The 21936-nt window shown below is 52.0% G+C and overlaps 2 protein-coding genes across 2 annotated transcripts in view; one reads left to right on the forward strand and one right to left on the reverse strand.

The window, feature by feature from the left end:
* Positions 1–484: 484 nt before the first annotated feature.
* LOC129783344 (heat shock factor protein 5-like) lies at positions 485–4181 on the reverse strand. Its single transcript, XM_055793327.1, has 4 exons — positions 4145–4181; positions 2349–2534; positions 1380–2021; positions 485–594 (listed from the first exon to the last, which is right to left on the reverse strand). Exons 1-4 carry the CDS (start codon positions 4179–4181, stop codon positions 485–487), a joined length of 975 nt encoding a protein of 324 aa, XP_055649302.1.
* Positions 4182–8655: 4474 nt separating this feature from the next.
* The window catches only part of LOC106112480 (hydrocephalus-inducing protein homolog), a 63511-nt gene continuing 50230 nt past the window's right edge, over positions 8656–21936 (forward strand). Inside the window, exons 1-3 of the mRNA XM_055793354.1 lie at positions 8656–8808; positions 9807–9959; positions 20826–20957. Of these exons, the coding sequence (XP_055649329.1) occupies positions 20838–20957 (120 nt within the window). The 5' untranslated portion in view covers positions 8656–8808; positions 9807–9959; positions 20826–20837. The remainder of the gene's footprint in view (positions 8809–9806; positions 9960–20825; positions 20958–21936) is intronic.

Consider the following 21936-nt stretch of genomic DNA (forward strand, 5'->3'; position numbering starts at 1 on the left):
CCAGTGTTTTCCTTGTTCAGTCTTTCTAGAAAATGAGACTCCTAGAGCAAAAACTCTGAAACTGCAGCCATCAAAACAGAGGACAAAAAATGAACAGGTCATCTCTTTCTAATAATTTCCTTTACCAATGGTCTGCATTACATCAAACCACATGTCACTGAAGTCTGCAATGACTCACCTTAGCCTTAACAACGTTAACATCAAGTCATTACTTTAAATGCTTCCTAGCCTCCCTACCGAAATAAGTTCCATCCCTTCTCCGATGCTTCATCTTGTTTTCTTGGTATTGCACGTGCAGTTCCACACACATCACGGAAAACACCACTTGAATTAGATGACAGTTCCTACCCTGACACAGTAACCACGAGCATGGTGATACCCTACTCTGCTCTAAATGCCAGCCGGTGCTGCAGAGAGCAGTACCGTCAACTGCTTCTCCCCTTCCCCTGGTCGCACAGTCCTGCCGCTCCTCCTACACCGCGCCTTACAGCTCTGCACCCACGGGGTGCATCACCCGGGTCCAGGAGCCAGCCACAAAAAGGCTGTTGAAGTCTTCTCCGATCGTTGCGCTGAACCAACACGTTGCTGTATCAGCTGCAAGGAAGATGACAGTTAACACGCCACCAAAGGAATGGGAAGCAGGAGTGCTCTTCTGGCAGCAGCCCACAGTTAGAGCAGCCCAAGAGCACTGCAAAGCAAGATATTCACATCTGCCTTACACAGCGCCAGCTACAAAGCTTTCGGGCCGATACAAAACGTGTGGAATAATCCTGAGGGCTCAGACTTGTCTTGGGAAAACTCAGATCCTCTCAAAGAGCGTTAGACAGAAAGAAAACACGTTCTAGGGCTTTTCAGCAGTATTATTTTCTAATTAGCTCTCACCTACTCATGCAATCCATTTTAAAAACTGCATAGCTTGTGAATTCTTTTTCAGGAGACAACCGACAAAAATCTTACTACCAGGTCTTGCCTCCTTTGCACAAAACTAACACGATGCTCTAATTATCACTTCACATGACTCACTGTTTCGCACACAATTAATGACAGCTTATTAAGCACCCCTACTGACGGGCATCCTTACCGACGGGCAAGAAGCGGTAACGTTCATCTGGTAGAGCTGTGCCAGCTCCACAGAGATCGGGCAAGGGTGTTCTTAGTGTAGCACGCAATGGAGACTGTACTATAGTCTACAGGCAGCCTGAAATACGTGTGAACCATGCTACTCATGCTTACTGGCAGCAGATCTACCTGCATAAACAACGACAGCTTCCCTACACCAGGTGAACGGAGATGCCACCGGCAAGGACAGGTAACCCTTCTCCCTCAGGGGAGTGCTGATTTCCAAATCCCATGCCACCCAGCGCTTCTCAAAAACCCACCAAGGCCCCACACGGCCCCCTCCGACTCACCAGGCCTGTTGGCATTGCTGAGCGTCGAGGGCGGAGGCAGCGGCTGCCCGTTCAGTGGCGTGCCAAGCAAGCGCTGGAAGCGGTTGGGTGGGCGGCTGGTCACATCCAGGCCCGCTGCCATCTTCGCCTTGTTGCCCTTCGTCAGGCGCTTCAGGTGGACGAGGAGGTCGTGGCGGTCGCGGCAAAAGTGGGGGCTGCGGAAGCGATGCAGGGGCCCGGTGCCGTTGCCACCGTTGCCTTGTCCACCCTCTGGGCCCGGCCCCAGCACACTGCTCCCCGGCAACACCCCCACCTTGCGGAAGCCATGGAGACCGAGCTGTCGCATGAAGCTGCTGAAGTTCGTGGTCTTGAAGAAACCGGCGGCTGCCGCTGCCCCACGGCCACCCGGCTGCGCGGCGACGGCCGGCCCGGCGCCCAGCAGCTCGCACTCACAGCGCGGCTGGTTGATGACCAGCCCCCGGCCGGAGGCGCCCCAGCGAACGGAGCGGCAGCGCGGGCTGTTGACCAGCCGCCGCAGCCTGGCGGGGAAGGTGTCGGCACTGACGGGGCCGGGCTGCTGCGACGCGTCCGTGCCGGTAGGTGGCACCAACGCCGCGCTCAACCGCCGCCCCGCTCCTCCGCTTCCCCCGCCACGCGCCGAACGGCACGTGCCCCGCCTGCGAGGCGCCGCCCGCCGCGCGCGGCCCCCGGCCCTCAGCCCCGCCGCGGCGCTGGTCCGCGCAGCGCCCCGGTCCCTCGGCACGGCACGGCCGCAGCCCGGCCCCCCCTCAGCTCGCCGGTGCCCTCAGCCCCGCCGGTGCCCTCAGCCCCGCCATCCCCCTCAGCTCCCGCCGTCCATTCAGCTCCCCAAGTCCCCTCAGCCGGGCCATGTCCCTCAGCCATCCCCCTCCGCCCCGCCGGTCCCCTCGGCCACCCCCTCCGCCCCGCCGGTCCCCTCACCCCGCCGGCCCCTCAGCTCCGCTGCCACCAGCATCTCCCCTAGCTTCCGTGAGCGACCGGGCGGCTGAGGCCCGGGGCCGAAAGTTGCCGCTCGGGGCGGCCCCGCCGCCAGCCCGGAGCCGTCCCGGCGGCAGCCTGGAGGTCCTCGAACCACGGCGCGGGCGGGCGCCGGGCCGTGGAAAGCGGCTGCAGGCGGGGCAGAGCGGGGAGCACGCGTTCCGCAGCCCCGCGCCCCGCCATGGCTGCCCGCCGCACCGGGACCGCGCGCGGGAAAGGGGGCGGGGCCGCAGGGCCACGTGACACCTCGCATCCCAGGGAGGGGCGGGGCGGGGGCGGGTTCTGCTGAGCAGCCGGGCCTGCCCGGGCCGCTGCGCTGTCGCGGGGTGCGGGCGGCGGGGACGGAGGGGACGGACGGGGGCGCGGGCGGCGGGGACGGAGGGGACGGGGGGGACAGAGGGGGACGCGGGCAGCGGGGGGCTGGGGAGCTGCTCCATGTGCCGGGGGTGCACCGGGCTGGTGCTTACCCCGCCGGGAGGAATGCTGCCGGCAGAGCAGGTGTTGCAAAGTGTCGGCTTAAAAACCACTGGCAGTTCACAAAAGGAAAAGCAAATTTATGAGGAGCGCAGAGGAACGCGGAACAAATCGGGAATTGTGTCACGTTTGCCCTAAACCCCCCCAGACCTGTGCAGCTCTGATCCCCACGCCAGAACAGATCAGGTGGGGTTAAAATGGGGCAGAGAAAATCAGCAGCGAGGGTAAGAGCTAGCTTCAGCGGAAGGAAATACTGAAGAAGGAATCTTCAGAGGGGCGGTTATTGTATAAAAACATAGGTAGTAAAGTTGTAGTTAGTGTAAAGGAGGCAAGCACGACTGCTGGAGGTTTTCAAATAGGAGAAATCAAATCAGGTACTTAATCACAGGGAAACCGGGGAACTAATTGCCACAGGATGTTTTGGGTACCACGATGTTACTTGGCTAAGGGAGGGTGTGGGGGTGTGCGTGTGTGTGAAGAAAAGAGAGAGGAAAAAAGAGAAAGAACAAGATTAGCTATATTCACAAAGGCCAGAACTCTTAAGCGGCACCTTTGTCACTGCGAGTGCTTGCACTGTGCGCTGGCACAGCTCTGAGGCGGTGCCTGAGCTGCACTGGTGCAGATCTGCCCTCTCCTCAGCCTTGTGCTGCCAGCTGTGACTGCAGGCAGACTGCAGGAACCAGCAGAACCATCCTTACCGCTGCAGAACAGGAATCTGCTACGAACCAACAGGCAAAGAAGAGCAGGGAGCCGGGGAAGGAAGAGTGCGGTGATCTCTCTCTCTGCTTGCATCTTGCCCACAGGTCACCAGCAGTGGCGGAAGAAAATGACATTCCTCTCTCTTGGCTGCCCTCAAAGCAAGACAGTAGCGAGAAGACTGAGCACCTGTGTGTTTCGTGACCTCAAATACATTATCTTGGAGTTGTCGTAAAATTTCTTAGCAAGAAGGTACAAACCCAAACCTCTTCTTTAACTAAAGTCGTCCTTATTGCTTTGGTTTACAGCACAGCCCCTAACCACCAAGGCAAGTAAAAGCGCAGTAAGTTCCAGAAAGGGGGCAAAACTGAATAAACTGATGGGAAACCGTTCCTATTTTTAAACTGAAAGTAATATCCCTCTGCTCTTCCGCATAGCTGAAGTGAGGAAAATGGTGTTTGGGCGGGGTGGCTAACAGAGTTTCACACTTCAAATTAAACCAGAAGCAGAAATTTTGTCAATGTTGTCATCAAAGCTAAATCCAGCACCACAGAAGGATGTTGCTTTACCCAAGGAATTAACGGCCTGCGATTCTAGTAACCTCATGCTGTCGTCTTCCCAAGAGGCTTTGCATTTTTTTTCCCCTCGGTAATAATTTATTAAGAATTACGTTGCTCAGTGTAAACAGCTAAAACTTAAGTAAAGCATACTGAATGCAAATCTGAAAAATCCAGAAAAATGTCCACTTCACAAAAAATTCTTCTCGGCATTCCTGAGGTTGTCTTTTGCATTTCTTCAGTGAAATGAATCTGGGTTTCTCTCCCCCTGTGCAGCGAGAGTGCCAGAAGACCATGACTACCTGATGGTGGGACAGGTGAGGTTTTTAGTGTATCATCCGTAACTCAGGGCAGAGCCAGCAATACGTAGTCCATAACTGAAATGCAGAGCATGATTCCCTAGAACTAACACACAGAAACATCGGTCCCTTTGGTACCACTGGCCATTCTTGACTTCAGCCACAAGAGCGGATTCATTTGCCACTTCATGGTCAGTGGGTTAAATTTGGTCCTGAGGACTTTAATCGTTACTTTGCTGTCAAAGATTGTTATTAGCCAAAGGTGATGGGAGCTGCAAGAAGAAATAGCTTATTACTAATTTGTGTTATGGACTCAGTGCTTTCCTTCTTTTTCACCCATGAAATTGCTGTTAGCCCACACGCCCCTGCGGCGAATGAAGAGACGGGACGCAGCTTGATGCAAGCAAATGTCAATTTATTGTACAGAAGCACGCGTTTTTATACACTTTCAGAAGCTGCGCGTTTTAAACAGATTGGTTCTTGAAGCTAAGCCTTGCATACTAGGCAATCCCTGATTGGTGGTTAACTGCCATCAATTAACAACAAGGTGTTACCTTTCCTTGGCGCCTTCCTTGGCGCCATCTGTCCCCCACTCCCCTGTGCTCTGTAAACATGCCTCATCATTGTCTAGACAAGCTCGAGCACATTCCCCTCAGCTAACGGATTGCCACGCATGGTCCTAGTTTCCAGCCCGCTCCGCTCCTGCATCTCCCCCTTCCTGTTGCACAAAAAGAACCTTTGAAACCGAACGAGTAAAAACAAGGTATAAGTAATAGAACAAATAAAAAAGCAACTAAGACGCATTATCAATGGCAAAATAACCCACTGTCTCTGTTCCGTACAATTTTACAATTTCCCCTTTTTGTTTTTGAACAGCTAGTACCAGGTTTGCCATGTTCTGCAGGGCCCTTGCAAACCTGACAGCAACCAAGGTAATAGCAAACAAACAATACTGCCAATTGAGTGAATGGATGCCAAAAAGGCTGAAATTTTCTCAGATTTTGATAACATGTTGCTGCAATGGGGCGCCTAAAATCCACGCAGCACATACCATCAAAATCTTCACAGCCATGTCCTTGAACCAACAACAAAAAGCAGTGGCAATTTTGACTCACATGCTTAACCGCCTACCAAACAAGGTGATTTAACTCTTTAATGCTTTCCCTGCTGTTACTCCGGATAAGAGAAGAACCGCTGCAATACGTTCCCATCATAGCCTCCTACTACATTAGCATCAACAGAAAGACAATTATCGACATTCAAAGTGTAAACAATATCATCTTCTTTTGGATTAACATTATACATAGGTGGAAGGGCACACCAAACAAGAACTGGTTCAGTCAAAAAGTTTGAAACATAGCATGCCTTCTCTGAACATACCTCTGGGGTCATTCCCTTCATTCCCTCTTTTTTTATGCAAAGAGAAACACTTCCACCAAAACAGAGAAGCCCCTATTTACATCTCTGAGCCAGGACACAAACCGCAGCTGTATGGTCCACCAGGCTCAGGGCAGGAATCATTCATGCAGTTACATAGCTATATATCTCTACAAGCGTGCAGACACCTATTAAACACTAGATAACCATGTTTATCTTTCCTATTCTCCTTCACAATACCTAGTTGTTTTCTCATCTCTTGTTAGGTCAAATATTCTCCAGCTTCCTCTCCTGTATCTCTCTTCAGACATTCTCTGTCCTCCTCTTTTTTGCTTGTTAATTGCGACGAGGCAAAGGTTGTGTGTAGCTGGGTGACCATGACCTGATTTATGTTACAATCAACTAAACACTGAATATAGGAAAAAAAGGTATGGGAGACATAAGGCAAACATCAATAAGGTGGTTAAAGATAATTATAATAAATCCTGTAATACTTTTCAGTCATGGCCCAAAGTTTCCCAGCTGTGAGAAGAGACCAAAGGCATCCCGCCCCTGGCTCTGTTGCAGATCTTTGTTTTAAGGCTTTTGAGTTTTATATACTTTTGTAAATTAATTCACAGTGGTCACTCAGATTCACGTAACACATCCTATCAAAGTCTTCACACTTGTGTCCCTGTGCTAATAATAAAAATCAATAGCAACTCGGTTCTGTAGCAACATATGATGGACAGAATCAACATCTGTTAATGAGCCAGAAAAAAAAGAACAGTATTTGTAGTATTACTTTGTGTAGCAAGCTAGCAGCCTAATTTACTAAGCAAGTTAAGAGCGTGTACTATTCTTACAGAAGAGATTAGAGAAGCAAAAATCTGTTATGCTGCATTCCAGAACTCAGCCTGAGAATTACAGTCTGCTGTGAGTTCTGCGTTACAATCATTTGACACATGTTGGGGTTGCGATTGTGAAAGTTGCCCGTTTACAATTTTCATTGACATTATCACAGCCAGTTGTTTTAAAAGCAACCCTTGAGCTTCCTGATGTTCGACTTGTTGCAAAATATTCTGAAGCCAATCAATCAAGTTAGTATTAAAGTTAGTGACTCTCTAGGACCCTGCAAGACTGTGGCAAGACTCCCGCATCCTGGCTGCCTTAATAGCCATCTCATTCATTTGCAAACAGTTGTCCCTGGGATACCTTGCCTGAGTCACAGAATCGGCACAGTTAATTGCTCCAGCTAACTGCTCATAGTTAACAGCAATTCCCGGATTAAGGTTTTCAGTCAAGGCCACTACACATAGCTCACAAAAATCAGATAACCACATCATATACTGTATCAGTTAGTACCATACAAAGCAATGACTTCCAATCACGCAGTGTGAGTGTATAAGGCTCTGCCATCACTTCAAGAAGGGACATAGCAAATGTATTATGAATCCTCCCTTCCCGCACTGCTTTGCTTAACTCTGTAACAGCCTTGTATTGCACAGGCTGCCACTCTGCAGGTTGATTTGTCTGACAAAATACTGAACATGCCCTAGCGACTCCCAAAACCCATCACTTAAGTGTTTCCCACTTGCATTCCTGCCACCAATCCCTCAGACCCCCTTTCACCCTCCCCCAAAATACAATCAATGCATCAGGAGAGACGAGGGGGTGGGGAAAAGGTCTAGCTCCTTTTCCAGATCTATAGGACCTGGATCAAAAGGTTTATCAGTGTCAATGGAATCATTGTCCGAGTTGTCCTGTTCCCGTGCTTGGTCCTGTGTTGTGAGGGTCGCTGCAACCAGTGACAGAAGCTTTGGGGGCAGAGGAGGTGTGGACAGAATCGCCATCACTGATGGTGTCTTGAGAAGAGTCGCGCTGTCGGTGGAATTTACAGCTTCCTCTGGTTTAGCACCGTTAGTAGAATTAGTCCACACTTGGCAAAGAGTAGTCAGAATTTGCCACCAAGATGTTAAATGCATTCCCGACACAGAGTTCCCTCCGCGGCAGCATCATACAATTGTCTGCTGTATGTACACACTTTCATTCTTTCAAAGTCTCTAAGGTTTCTTGGCTGCTCACCTGTCTCGATGCATACAGGCGTTATCCTCGGGGTTTAGGTTGTCCGCCTGGTCCAGACAGCAAGACGATCGTTCAGCCAAGCCGCCTCCTCCGGAACGCAGCCCTCTTCCACGAGCTGTCTTTTTTCCGTCCTTATTCTTCCAAGGCTTCGGAACACCACCATAGGGGTCACCGTTTGAGGAGATTGAGGCACGGACTCCCTGATCTGACTAGAAGACCCTTTATGAGTCCATAAACGTCTCCTTCTGGGGACGAAGCCTGATTCCCCATTACGGATTTCCCACAGCTCACCTCTCAACTCCGGAGGGATTTCAGGCCGGCTCCTGCTTCCTTTCAGCAGATCATTCAGAGTTCTGTGGGATTCGCTGCATGTCGCTCAGATAGGTGATTCGAGAGCCCTTCACGTTAGATCCTTAAACGCATCGCGTCGGAGTCACCAATTTGCGGCGAATGAAGAGACGGGACGCAGCTTGATGCAAGCAAATGTCAATTTATTGTACAGAAGCACGCGTTTTTATACACTTTCAGAAGCTGCGCGTTTTAAACTAATTGGTTCTTTAAGCTAAGCATTGCATACTAGGCAATCCCTGATTGGTGGTTAACTACCGGCACTTAACAGCAAGGTGTTGCCTTTCCTTGGCACCATCTGTCCCCTACTCCCCTGTGCTCTGTAAACATGCCTCATCATGTTAATTGTTGTCTAGACAAGCTCGAGCACATTCCCCTCAGCTAACTGATTGCCACGCGTGGTCCTAGTTTCCAGCCCGCTCCTGCAGTGCCAGAAGCTGCAAATGCCAACCCAGCTGTTGTGGACTGGGTTAAGGCCGTGTGGGTTTTTTCTTGGCCTGGAGAAGTTGGAGGAAGGACCGTCTGTGGCGTTTAACGTGGTCTCTGGAGCCGACCGTGGGAGGATCTTGCTGGGCCGTGGGTGCTTGGGTATTGCCATGGTTTTAAATGCACGTGATGCCAAGCAGTAGAGAGCTGCCATGTGCTTAGGCTCTGAGGGAGGTCGGGTATGTCGGGTGGAGGAGAGGAGGGGCTGGTAGTCCCCAGCCTGTGGTGCCCCGCAGTATGGGGCGGGATGGGAGATGCCCTGGCAGGACCCTGCTAGCTGAGGAGAAGAGCTGGGTGTGAGGGAGGAGGGACTGCTCCTGCTCTGCATCTGTGACAGACCACTAAGCCCCGCTCCTACAGCGTGGTGGTACTGCAGCATGGTTCTGTCCTCGGTGTCGTGGGGGCTTAGATGGCTCTTAGCTGCCAGAGGAAACAGGAGGCCAAGAGGGCTGGGGTTAAGGCAGCGTCAGCCCCAGGAACAACTACTTGACCGATCCTGTAACTGCATAGATATGGGTGTCCTTGACAGCTGTACCCTTTCTTGTCTAGGTTGAGATGTGTGCCGATACCTTGCAGAGTCAGGTCTGAACCTCTATCCGGAATCTATCCATCCTTCTGTGGCACTGTCTTCTGGCAGTCGCAGCCTTGGATACTGCCTTGTTGACTTCCATGTCAGAGATTCCCCTTGAACTGTGATTAACTTCTTGAGGCTTGTAAATTTTCTTCTGCATGTACACAGAGACAGCTGTCTGCATTAAAGGGTGTCATAGTATTAAGGAAAAAGAAAAGCTAGGAGGCATCACACTTGTTAGGGCCAAAGATTTTGCTTTGTTTTAAAAAAGCAATGGGAGGAGAACAACTTACTCTGCAAGTAACTGCACAGTTAATGTCTCAAAAATGCAGGCATTTGAAATGCTGTCTTGCTTCAGAGAAGAAGTAGAGAAGCAGTTCAGAGTTTGGAAGTGAGATGTAAACTAAACAAAGTGAGAAAACGAAATGGGTTCCCAGCATGGGTATAAAAAGGGGGACAGCAAAGCCAGGGTTGTGCGTTCAGGTCTGTGCTACCAAAACCAAAATGAAATCGTTGTTCTCCCCTACAGTGTGGGACTGCATTGCTCAGAACGTGGCAGGGGAAACACGGACAAAAGGAGCCACCTTGATTTTCCTTCTTTCTCATCGGGAAACAAATACGAAGCCTGTTCTGGCTCAAGAAGACTGAGCTGCCTATTTGGGACTTCATCAGGTGTCAGTGGGTAAGTGATCTGACTGCAGTTATTTGTTAGAGGATGTTTTGGTAGCATCTAAAATGATTGAGTGTTGCAGTCAGTCCTTTCTTGAACCGAGCGCTGGAGTTCTTCCTCCATGGGTTAAAATGGGGGTAGTGAAGGCTCCTTCTGCACCCCCTCGTATAAGCTGCCTGTGGCAGCACTTCCCCCCCCTCCCTGGATCCTCACTGCAGCTCTTTGCCTTTGCTGCAGCTCTGTGTCCTCTGCAAGACAGCAGCCGTGTCCAGTTATTCTGTGGGTTTGATGGCGTGGGTGCAGCAATGATGACAGGAAAGGTGCTTCTGATGTGCCTGTTTCAGACCCTGCGCAGGGGTTTTGGTGTTCAGAAGCTGGAGAGTGCCTGTGCTGTCAGGGTTGACCTCGGAGCCCGCAGCAGGGCTTCTGGGGGGTGCTGGCTGACGGTGCTCTGTGTCCTTCTAACGCTGCAGCAAAGGAGAGGTTAATAATGCAAGGTGCCTGCTCTTGCCCGCGGCTGTAGGCTCCTTTGTTTCTGCAGGAGGAGAAGAGCTGTGTAAACAGTGTTTCCCCGGGGCTGGGGGGAAGGATTTTCAGCCTGGGTGGAGCAGCTCCCTGCATGAACCAAGTTCTCTGTGCCTCTAAAAGAGAGCAGGGCCACCAGCCTGGTTTGGTCAGACCCCGCTAGGATGGAGCAGGGTGGCTCGCTTGTGCGCTGCGCTGTGCACGAGTGTGATCCCCTGTCTGCTTCCTTGGGACTAGCTGCAGCCTGTGCTGCTGGGCATGTGTCTGTCAGGAGCGCAGGCAGCCAGCTGGGAGCCAAGTGTGAACCGGGAGGGATGGCTCCCAGCTGAACTGGATGGTGGCAGCTGGATGCTGTGAAGGAGAGCAGAGGTGAGCTGCTGGGGCAGGGGGGGTGTTGGCAGGGGAGGAGGGGCTTGGTCCCTGCGGGAGCAGAGCTGGCTGTGTAGGACCCCAGGAACAGAACGGAGAGGGGGCAGTGATATAAACCCTGTACCCCCAAGTCCATGGTCGTGAGCTTGGATGGTGCTGTGATTTTCAGCCTCTGGGCTCTTTCTGAAAGTGTGCGTCTCCCCCAGGGGAGGTGGCTAAGCCCTGTCCCGGGGAAGAAGCCTGGAAGAGACTTGGTTGTCCTTCCCCTTCCCTGTCTCAGCTCCGCCTGTGTGTCTGGGCGTCCAGCTCTGTGACAGGGGTGGTCTGCCTTACATTTCCATCTCCAAGCATGGCGAAGCCCAGAACTGGGTCAGAAAGCGGTGGCTGCAGTCTTCTACATCCTGCAGGGCATCCTGAACCATGTGTGTAGGCTTGCCAAGTGTGGGCACCCATACCGACTGTAACTTCAGGTCCGTGGCTGCTCGAAAATGGCAGCTTGGCAGGGCTGTCTGCTGTCTGTAGCCATCAGGAGCCGTGGCTCTGGTGAAAAAGCTGCAAGACCAGCTGGCTGTGGCCTCCCTCTTGTCGTCTGCCAGCAGGCTGGCTGACAGCACACACCAGCCGTGCCATCTCCCCAGCCTGCTCTCTGGGAATGCAGTGTATTCCTATCCCTCAAAGTCCCCGTGAGCTAGAAAAAAAGAATAGTCTGCACTGTTCACCTTCCCTGCCCTCAGAAATGAAGCAGCTTTGGCACAACGTGTGTGTTTTGCAAAATGCTGGAGCACCCCAAGGGCTTTGCGTGCAAAACATGAGCGAATCAAATCAAGCTGCCTTTTGCAGAGAGCGTGGGTCCCCTTCTGCTGGATCACCAGGGTCTCTGCAGCTCCCCTTGCACGGGGCTGCATCAGCTCTTCCCTGCTGCCTGCCAGGGTTTTTGTCTGGGTGTTTAAAGGCCCTGGCAAAGGGAGTTTGCCTCCCGTGGGGCTGGGAGCGGGTTGTGCAAGGGGGACCCACGCTCTCCCTCCAGTGACAGGCACTGCAGGGAGGCTGAAGAGCCTGTCTGAGCTGGGGCCCTCTGGGTGCTGTGCTTCTCTAGCCTGGGTGGCTGGAAGTAGCTCCTGCAGACCATCTTGGCGTGCTCTTGCCGAGCGATGACCTCTTCAGTGCTGTAAGTTGGGATTTCCACAGCAACAAGCTGTGCTGCTGTGGGTGCGCTGGTGTAGTTGCCCTCCAGTTGATGGGCGTGGGTATGTCCAGCCCAGGGTCTGGCAACAGCAGATAGAGATTTGCCTCCATTACATGTGAGAGTTGGGATGTGGGAAGAGGAGCAAAGGAGAAAAAGGCTTTGAAGTCAAGGTGTATGCATTAAAAAAACAAACAAAAAAAAAAAAAGCCCCCCAAAACTGAGCATGTTTCTCTCTGTCCAGCACGCTTGAACTCCCCTGTCCCAGGCTTCTCTTGTACTGTGAACTCTGCTTTACTTTAGGTTGAACCTGTCTAAGAAAAAAAAATAAACTGGCTAAACTTTGTGCAGGAAACTCTAAGATCCCGATGGGTCTTAACCTATACGAGAAAACAGAGTGAACTAACCCTATTGCAATGTCCACGTGGTAAAATGGGGGTGAGCAAGCTGACCTGTGATCGGAGGCTGACGAAGGAAGGCGCTGGCTGGGAAGAATGGTGGGTCCTGCCTTCCCTGCTTCCCTGCCCTGCGTTCGCCTCTGCCAAGTAACGACTGGCTCATCTCGGTGGCAGTGCAGGGAGCACAGGCTAAAAGTGAAGTGGCCCACGGGTAGCGTGTAACTCTGAGATCAAAGTCCGGAGGGAGGAGGGTGAGCCCTGGCTGTGCAAGGCACCGGAGGGTGAAGTGCTGCACATCGGGGTGCCTTTTTATTGCATGCCTTTTGTGTTTTGTTGCTCAGTCCTTGGAAAAGACTGTGCTGAGGATCAGACGTGGCCCCGTGTCCCTTTCCTGTACCAGGCTGAGCCTTGCCTGAAGGGCTGCAGTTACCCAGGATTGCAATGCTGGTGTTCCCAGGTGCAGTGCGATAATGGCTGTGGGCCTTCTGAGGTCCAGTTACTTGGGCAGAAGCCTTTTTGAGAAGGAAGTATGGGGAAGACTAATATACAACACAAATTCTTTTTGGATGATTATTTCACACTCTGCGATCCCATGGCATATGCCCAAGGCTCAGGCTTTGAGGTGTCCTGCTTGGCTTCTTGATGAAATACCAGCGATGCTCACTCTGAAGTGGGAATAAGTCTCCAGCTGTCTGATTTGGAAGTGCTCTCGTTTGCCATCTTACGCAGCTCCATGTTTCCCCTGTGGTCTCACCAGCCAAAGAAGCAGTTCTGTCCTCCTAGCTGGAGGAGCCTCTGTGTCCTTGAAAGGAACGTGAGGGATTCAAACAACACTCAGCAAGCAGTGACCTCCCTCGAGCCCTGTGTCAGACCCTGCACAAGGGCAGGGCAGAGGCGCCCAGGTAAGTGCATCTGTCTGAATGGACCACCGGTGTGCCTGGTGCCCGAGCTCCTCAGCGAGGGCGTAAGGGCACCTGTGGGCTCTGTCAAGAGTTGAGAGCTGTGTGTGATGCTGTGCTTAGCAGGGTTTGCTGGCTGCGGTGCTTCCCTGAGAAGGACAGGTCAGTTGTGCTGGTTTGTGCCCGGGTGTGAGCCTGCGCCGAGAGCCCCGCCGCAGGCAGGCTGCGAGGGGCGCGGTGGCAGCGCAGCAGGTGAGCTGCTTGAGCTGGGCTCCAAGTTATCCCAAAGTGAGCAGGCCAGAAGAGCAGCTGGTCCCTTCTGAGGGCAGTGCTGGCACCTCTGTGGGTTGTGTGGCTTGATTTTTAGGATCTGTTGTCATAGTGGGTGTTTCCAGATGGCGTGTGGCTCTTGGATGATGAGTCTGGAGTGCTGGCTTGCTTTCTTAGCCCCGGGGGAAACCCTGTGGGTCCTGCCATGAATTTCTCTAAGGGCTGCCGTGTTTTGTGCTGAGACGGGCAGGGCTGTGGCTGTGCTGAAGCTGGGAGGGTGTGTTGGAGGCAGTGTGGCTGCATGCTTGCTGTGGGCGTTGCACGCGTTCCCTGAGCTGCTGTTGGTGCTTGGAGAGCAGGCTGTGCTAGCCAGGCACCTGCAGTGCCTGTGCCCAGCAAGTGCAGGGAAGCGCGGCTGGTTCCAGTTGCCCTGGGGCAGGGGTAAGTGGGAGCTCCCTGCTGAAGCCGTGAGCTGGTGTGGTAGCTGGGCACAGCTGGGCTCCTGTTTGTGGGTCCCCCTGGGCTGGCAGAGGCTGGGTGGGAGCCGGCTGGGTGCTGAGCATCCCTGCAGCCCTCTGCTGTGCCTCTCCGCGTCCCTGCCGTTGCCACGGTGGCATCGGCCACTGTCCCTGCCGTTGCCGCGGTGGCATCGGCCACTGTCCCTGCCGTTGCCGCGGTGGCATCAGCCACTGCCCCTGCATTAGCCACTGTCCCCGTTGAAGTGGCAGCCAGGACAAGGGGCTGGCTGTCAGCGCCGACCGGGAGTGCGCGGAGTGCGCGGGTGTCCCTGCGGCCCCGCCGGTGAGGTGGCGGGTGGCTTTCGGTGCCGGGGCCACCTGCGGGTGGGAGGGCTTGGGAGCGGGGCTGGGGGCAGCTCGGAGCGGGGACACAGAGGCAGGGCTGTGCCTGGGCCGGGGTGACACGGCTCCTGCCAAACGCCTCCCGGCAGGACGTTGTGCCCATCTTCCGGCGGGGTCTGTGTCCCTGCAAGGAAGCTGCTTGTGGGCGGGAGGGTTTGGGGGATGTGGCTGCCTGTGGAGGGAGGGGGGGGCTCCTGAGGCACCTGGAGGCTGCAGACATCCCTTGTCAGGCACCGGCAGTTGGAGCCCCTTCTCCTCCCCTCCCGAGCCGGACAGGGAGCGAGCTTTGCTCCCCGAAAGAAAACTCGGTTCTTCCTTGCTTCCCATTCCCACGGGGTGTCGGTGTGCCTGCATCCGGACTGGGTTAACCGTGGAGGGGGTGGAAGCTGCCTGCTTAGCTGCTGCTGCTCTCGCCCTCCTCATCTTGCTTTCTCCCTGTGTTGCCCCGTCTGTAAATGAGGGGTGAGATGAGTTGTTCTTGCTCTGTCTACAAAATGCTGTGAAGGCTCGCGAGGAAAAATCGGACAGATGGCCCAGGTAGAAGTGACTGCAAAGCTCACTGCTTTCCTTGCATTTTAAATCCATAGGTGACTTTCTGAGAAAAAGCAATTTGTGTATACATCTAGAGAAAATGCAGAGGCTAGAGTGCTCCAGGAGGGAGCAGATGATTCTTAACAGGCTGTCCAGCCTCACCCCTTCACTGAAGGATGAGCAGTAACTTGGTGGTGAAGCCAAAGCTTCCTCTGTAACACCTTGGGGTTGCAGCCAGTGCTGTAGTATTACAGCAGCAATCCAGAAAATGCAGAATATTTACTCTTCTGGCAGCCAGTAATGTGTGTGTGTGTGCTGGAGAAGCAGGCAGAAGGCTGGAGCCGGCCCAGGCCGGCTTGGGGGGTTCTGTTTCTGCTTTTGGTTGTTTCCCTGCCTCCACTCTGGTGTCTTCAAACTGAGTTAATGTTTATGCTCTGCCAGAGGTAGAAACTCCTGTGTGACAACTGGGCATGAATATACGTAACTTTTCACTGAGGAAGTTTTGAAGACTGAGGTTCTAACACTTTGGGTTGGATTAAGGCTCGTAGGAGCATTTTGGACAACTGGGCTGATGCCCGAGCTCTCAGGGTCCTGGCAGGTGAAGGCAGCTGGTGGGTATACGTGAACACCGTGCAGCCTGTGCTGTGCGCTGCGAGTTGATGGTGCAGAAACTAAGAGATGGTGCAGAAACAAGGGGAGTGAGTGGTGTTTAGGGCTGCTGGCAGTGTCCCTTGTTCCATCTTGGTGTGCACTTAAAGGGTGGATTAACAAATTCTTGCAGATCATCAGAATGGAGATTACTGGTCTTATGCTTTTTCATGCTGCCCAGGGAAGCGGTTGAGTCACTGTTCCTGGAAGTATTGAAAAGGCACATAGACGTGGTGCTTAGGGACATGGTTTAGTGGTGGACTTGGCAATGTTAGGTTTATAGTTGGGCTCAATCCGAAGGGTCTTTTCCAACCTAAATGATTCTATGAAATGCGATCCAGGTGCCAGAAAAAGAGTAAATAAAGAGGGAGTTGCAAATCTGCAAAGCTAGGGTAGCCGAGATCAAATGCTGGGTGAGGCAGCCTGGAAAGGGACAATAGTACTGTAAATACTTAGGCAGGAACCAGAGTTACTGTAAATGATGGTACATGAGGCTAGGGAATCTCCAAGCAGACCCTTGGAAGTGAGCTTGGTTGCTGTCACTGTCAGCTGGCAGCTGAAGTTTATTGAAAGAAATTAACAGGAAGGTATAACATGAGGCTCCTATTAATTATCTCGGCTATGGTAGAGCTTTTGTAATAAATTGCAGGATGGCAGAATCAAAGTGATAAATTAGAGGTGGACTGGAATATAAAGGTGACAGGTGAGGCTTCCTGCGTAGCAAGGCTTGATTTAGAAAGCACTCAACCACTTAGCAGCGGGCTGGAGGGGCAAAAGAGTAGTCTTGGAAAATCTGCTTCTCCTTTCCTGGCTTCCTTGAGATGCTGTTGATATGGTAATTATAGGTAAGCAGGTGATTTCTAAGCAAGAGATGTGATGATGCTACTGAAGCCTGAACAGGGCAAGATGGTCTAACTGAACAAAATTGTTCAATAGCATCCTGATTCTCACTTTTAACGGATCTCCTTGTCTTGCTCTTCCAGCAAAGTGTAATAGAAAAGCAAATTAAGCAGTTGCTCCAGAGAGAGATGGTTTATCTTTGCGGAAGCAAGAAGAGGATTTATTGTGTATGCCAAAGCAAGACTGAGCCACCAGTCTGTGCTCCTACCAGAAAAGCTGGGTGTAGTGTGTTGCAGCGCAGTGTGCGGGTCCATCCCCAGCCTCTGCCTGGAGGGCAATCGGCTGGTGTCAGACCGGCTCAGAGGCTGGTGCTGGTGCTGCAGCACGAGTGACGTGGGGTCCTTCGAAACAGGAGCACTGGCACATGGCATGGTGACAGCTGCAGGATCTGTATGGACAGAGCTGTGCCTTTCCGTCAAACTGCCCTTTTTCTCCTAGTGGGCATTAGGGATTTTGCTGTTTGTTCTTAATTTCCTGTCTTGTTTGAGCACAGTACCATCAGAGAGCGGTTCAGTTTCATTTATAGAGGGAAGCTGTTGGACATGCACACAAAGGGATTTGGATGCTTTAGGGCCATATCTAAGTGCTCTCGTCAAAGTGTTCCTCAGCACAGCTTTTGCCAAGCTCACGGGTGCTGAAGGGCCACTCTGTGCCTGCGTTGGTTGAGCTTTCTGACTTTTCAAGACGTGAAGCCCTGCCTTGTGCCTGCAGATACTTTGGCTGTACGGCCCTAGCCCGTATCGTGAGCCAGGCAGTGTTCAGAGGTTAATACTGCTGCCCTAAGGAGAAGAGGTGCTTTTATTTATCCTTAATGTAGCTCATGGCCAAAACACTCGCCTGGGAGCAGGATGATCCTGTGCAGGCCCTTCTTTTCTGCCTAACCTGACTCAAGGAATCTCTGTAGTAGCTGTGAGCCCACATCATGAAACGGATCCTTTTCTGTCACCTTGAAGATTGTCCTGATCTTTTTGATTTTTTTCTCCAGAGGCTCCTTATGTGCTGCACATGAGTCATTAGCTAAAAGACTTTGTAACCCAGGGAGCAGAGCCCCCCCAGCCAAGGGTTTTCCTTAGCTCTCAAGCATCCTAGCTGCTAGCCTGCAGATCAAGCTTTTTCTCACTTGCTTTCTGGAGGCAGCATTGCTAGGAGATCTGGAAGTGATCTTGTTACCGAAATCTCGGACTGAAGAACTTATCGACACCAATGTGATGTAGATAAGCAGACACTTCTTTATTGACGGCCGGGTGCGTGAGCGAGTCCTCTCACGATCAACGCACGCCAGGTCCCAAAATCAGATTCCATATATAGAACTTATTCATACATATTCATTAAATATTCATGCATAATCATAACATTTCGCGTAAATCATTAACATACTCTCCTCCTATATCCGATTCTGTGCAGTAGAGCTTAGAAAGGTCTAGAAATGGGTCTGGGGTGCAATTTGGGTAGGTGGTGTATGAGTCGGTGGTCGCGATCTCCCCCTGCCGGAATTACCTTTTACTGAAGTTCACAGTTTCTTGGCAGGTAACCACAAGCTGTTCCAGTCGACTCTCCCCAGTTCCCATTCATCTCATATTCTGACATTTCAGTACACCTCTGCATACAGAAGACTGGTTAAATACAAAGAAACCTTTCAACCCTAAAGTTATTACCTAAGTTTTAACAATGGTTCCAGCCCCTTCTTCTAGCCTTGGTACAGGACGTACAGAAGATCCCATAACAACTTTTACTGTGCAGCTATAAGTTTCTTATAAGATTTTTTTTCTTATCCTTCTATATTTTAATTTTATTAAATGATTTTATAAAATCAATTAACCAATCAAATAAAATCAATCAATCTTAACTTATTAACAAATCGATAACAATCTTGTCTGGGCTGACGAGCAGGGCTGAGGAATGGATTTGGCCCTCTCCATCTCCCTGGGAGGGCAGAAAGGTTTGGGCTGGAAAACCAGAGGAGTTCAATGGCAGGGACGCAGCTGAGTGTGGGAGCAGGGTGCTTGGGTTTGAGAGCAGGCTGAGATGCCAGCGTTGGATGCTGCGGTGCTTGCAGGCTTTGCACAGGTTCCATGTGGCTTCTGCCATGCAGCTCCATGAAGGCACTTTGCAGCTAGTGGTTTCCCTTGCTAAGCACCTGTGGCTGCTTTGTCAAGTCCTCTGAGTGTGAAGCCTGGCTCCAGCTGTGCTGCTTGCCTGCAGCAGGCAGGAGTCACTTCTGTGCCGAGCCGGGGAGGCTCTGGCATTGCTTCTGAGGTGGGGGAGCGGTGGGCAGGAGCACGTGGTGGCAGACCTGTGGGTGCATCTGAGGCCAAGCATGAGAGCCCTGATGGGTCTCACCTTGACGTCTGTCTTGGAGTTCTGCCTTCTGAGGCAGGAAGCATCACCCAGCGTCTGGTTCCCTTTCTTTAGAGCGCTTCTGTCTTGGAGCCTGGAGCGCACCGGGGTGTCATATCTGAGCTCTGCAGTTCCTGCTCAGATTTGTGGCTGGACACCATGTGGGAGACGTGTTGGAGTGAGTTGCCGCAAGCTAGCTGGCTGGAGAGCCAGCTTTTATCTTCCCTGACCGGACTGTAAAGCCCCAGATAATGTATGCTGGTTTTCCAGCGGAGGGTTCCTGGTTCCCTGCCGAGCAGATGTGCTGATTTGGTTTGCTTGTGGACGTGAGTCTCATGGGAAGCGTTTGTTTATGCCGTATGCTGCGCTGAAAATGCGTGAAGCTCCCTGGCAGCCGAGATGGCCTTGTAAGTTGGATGTCCTCAGCTGGCGTGTGTGTAGATGTGTGCACGGTTAATTGGAACAAGCTCATTAGGTGGCTACTCACCAGGTGCAACAACAGAGGACACCCCAAAGGCATTGTTGGAGCTGTGGCAACACGGTGATTTGCCTGTTCTCTTTTGCGTTGATGTGCTTGGTGTCCTCCCCAGGCAAGCAAAATAGGAATTAAGTTCTTGCTTTGTAAGTCAGCATGGAGGTTTTTCTGTACTCCTTAAAGAAATGAGTAGCTTGTCTGCAGTGTCTGGATGAACTTACCTGAAGCTGGGATCTGTGAGTTTTTGCTTAATTTCGGGATGTCAAAAAGTGTTAGGGTAGAGCTGGGTCTTTCAAGTCCCATAAAATAAGAAGTGGGCAAATCCATCCGTCCCTTGGTCCAGTTAGCCAGAAAGGGAGGGGAAATGATTTCTAGTCCAAAGTAGTGCTTAGTAAGTGCTGTACATACCTCTCTTTGATTTTTGTCGATGCTTGAGACCTGCTTTCTGGGGGTGTTTTCTCCTCTTTCCCTTTCTTGCACCCGCACTTTTTGAGATGCAGATGGAGAGGTCGTCAGCAGGCTGGTGGTAGAAAAAGAATGGCCCATGGACCTGTTGACCCATGCGGCCTGCAGGATGAGGATGCTGGAGAAGAGCTGCCGTGAGGATAGCCTTAAGTGGCCCTGCTTTCACTAACGTTGCGTTTATATTTGAGCTAATTGCTCATGCAGCTTGAATGGTTTCATGCTTTTCTTTCTGCTGTTACACCTTCGAACGCCTGTAGGGAGCCTTGAGTTTGGGTGTTAATAAGTGAAAAAAGGGGCCCTCGTTCTCCATGGAGAAAGGCTCTTGGTCACTGTGGCAATTTCATGCCTGGAAGGAGTCCTGTTTGCTGGATCATTTTTGCAAGTTAACCAAATTAGCTTTGAGAAACCATAGTTGATAATCAGAGTACTGAGCTCTGTGCTCCATTAGTTAAAACCATCACCAACCTCCTTGCACAAAGGGTGGGCATTCGGTTTGCAAAGTAGGAGAGCGGTCTGATTTTGATGCTCGGGGCAGCAGCGATCCCCGGCTTTAAGGTTGTTCCTAATACTCTGAGCACTTAGTAGGGTCAGGCGCAGAGTCGCATCGGGTCAGCTGCTTTTGCAAAATGAAGCAGTGAAGTGACATTTCTCTTTTGTTCCCACCGAAAAACTTTTGAAGAGTAATAAAGGACAGTTTGGGTATTAATCGAGATTTGGATAAAAATTCCAGTAAATAGTTCCAAAATAGATGGAAGTTGGAGGGAGAAGGTGAGAAATGCCAGCAGGCTCTGATGTGTGCGTGTGGCTTGTGAAAGGCTGTTTTGGCTCAGGGAATGTTTGTTGTGGGGTTTTACTTCTATCAATCTTCACTCTTCTGCTTCAACATGGTCTAATTATGAGACAGGGTGGGGAGGCCGCAGTTATGAAGGATGCCACAACCCGGAGACACAGCTGTCTCCTTTGGGTCTGCCATGTAGGGGATTCTGGATTTTCAAAGTCCTGTTGTTGTTCCTTGCAGGTCAACTGAGGCATGGCCACTGGAAAGCCCTGCTGGTTCACGGGGTCCTCCAGGATGGCTGCTGGATTCCCGAGGCAAGTGGTAGTGCCTCGTAATCCGAAGCTAGTCAGAGAGACGGAGAAGCCTGCAACTGTAAGTACCTGCTGCGGCCAGGTAGGAGCTGTGTAAGGCTGGAAACTGCCCCCACGTCCTTCCTCTACCTGCCCCTCCTGTTGTCTGGCCGCACTGTGAAGCTGGACACCACCTCCCCGTCTCTCTGCTGCCGTGCTTCTGTCGGAGGTGGCGATCATGGTGCAGTAGGGGATGGACTGTGTGCTGCTTCAGGGCAAGCCCAGAGTCTGTCTGGATGTGCCACCGGAGCCAATTTAAATGGACGTACCGGGCATTGCACCGGAATAGCTGAAGCATGAGCGTGTGCTTCGTTCTGTCCCCTTCGTGTGGGCAGCAATGTTTTGTCACCTCGGGATGCTTGCCAGCGCTGCTCTGACCATAACTGCCCTCCAGGCAGCTGGGCATGTGGTGGGCTGCTCAAACTCTGCCTGAAGGTTTCGAGAGGTATGGCTGGTCCCAGATGGAACAGGTTCCAAAACAGTTGTTCTGTCCCGTATCCCCTGTGGAGCACAGACCCAGCGCTGCAGACAGCAGCAGAGTCAGGGCAGTTCCTCCTCCCCATCCTCAGATGTCCTTTGCTGACCAGAGCTCACCTGACTGAAGGCGACCTGGCGCTGAGGCTCTGTCGAGGAGATCTCTCTGCATACTTCTGTGGAGAGGTCTCGGAGGCCAGAACAGAGAAAACAAGTGCTAATTCAAAAGAGATAACTAAAACCTGGAGCCATTCCTCTCCACCTCAGTTTTGGCACAACACTGCTTCTCTGCTTTCCTCTGACTCACCCAGCAGTGACGTCTCCACACGTGTGGTGGTTGTAAGCGTTGTGCAAGGATGGAGTTAGGGGGTTGCTGGTAACTCCTCCCGACCTTCTTCAAAGGTCACTGGCTCAATCCAGCAAATCTGAAGAGGAAACAAATGCCTGAAGAGCCAAATCCCCCAACATGTCACATCAAATCACAAAGGAGAAGCTACTGGGACAGAGCCACTTGGTTGGAGCGTGTG

The sequence above is a fragment of the Falco peregrinus genome, unplaced genomic scaffold (genome assembly GCF_023634155.1).
Source record: "Falco peregrinus isolate bFalPer1 unplaced genomic scaffold, bFalPer1.pri scaffold_35, whole genome shotgun sequence".
In the NCBI taxonomy this organism is placed as follows: domain Eukaryota; kingdom Metazoa; phylum Chordata; class Aves; order Falconiformes; family Falconidae; genus Falco; species Falco peregrinus.

What these genes read in the sequence shown, in the direction of transcription:
- LOC129783344 (XM_055793327.1), bottom strand. Translation starts at nt 4,181, where the DNA reads ATGAGGTTACTAGAATCGCAGGCCGTTAATTCCTTGG. An exon ending in GCAGGCCGTTAATTCCTTGG is followed by an intron (nt 2,535 to 4,144) that starts GTAAAGCAACAT and finishes CCCCGCCTGCAG; the next exon opens with CCGCTTTCCACGGCCCGGCG. An exon ending in GGAGCTGAGGGGCCGGCGGG is followed by an intron (nt 2,022 to 2,348) that starts GTGAGGGGACCG and finishes GAAGCGGAGGAG; the next exon opens with CGGGGCGGCGGTTGAGCGCG.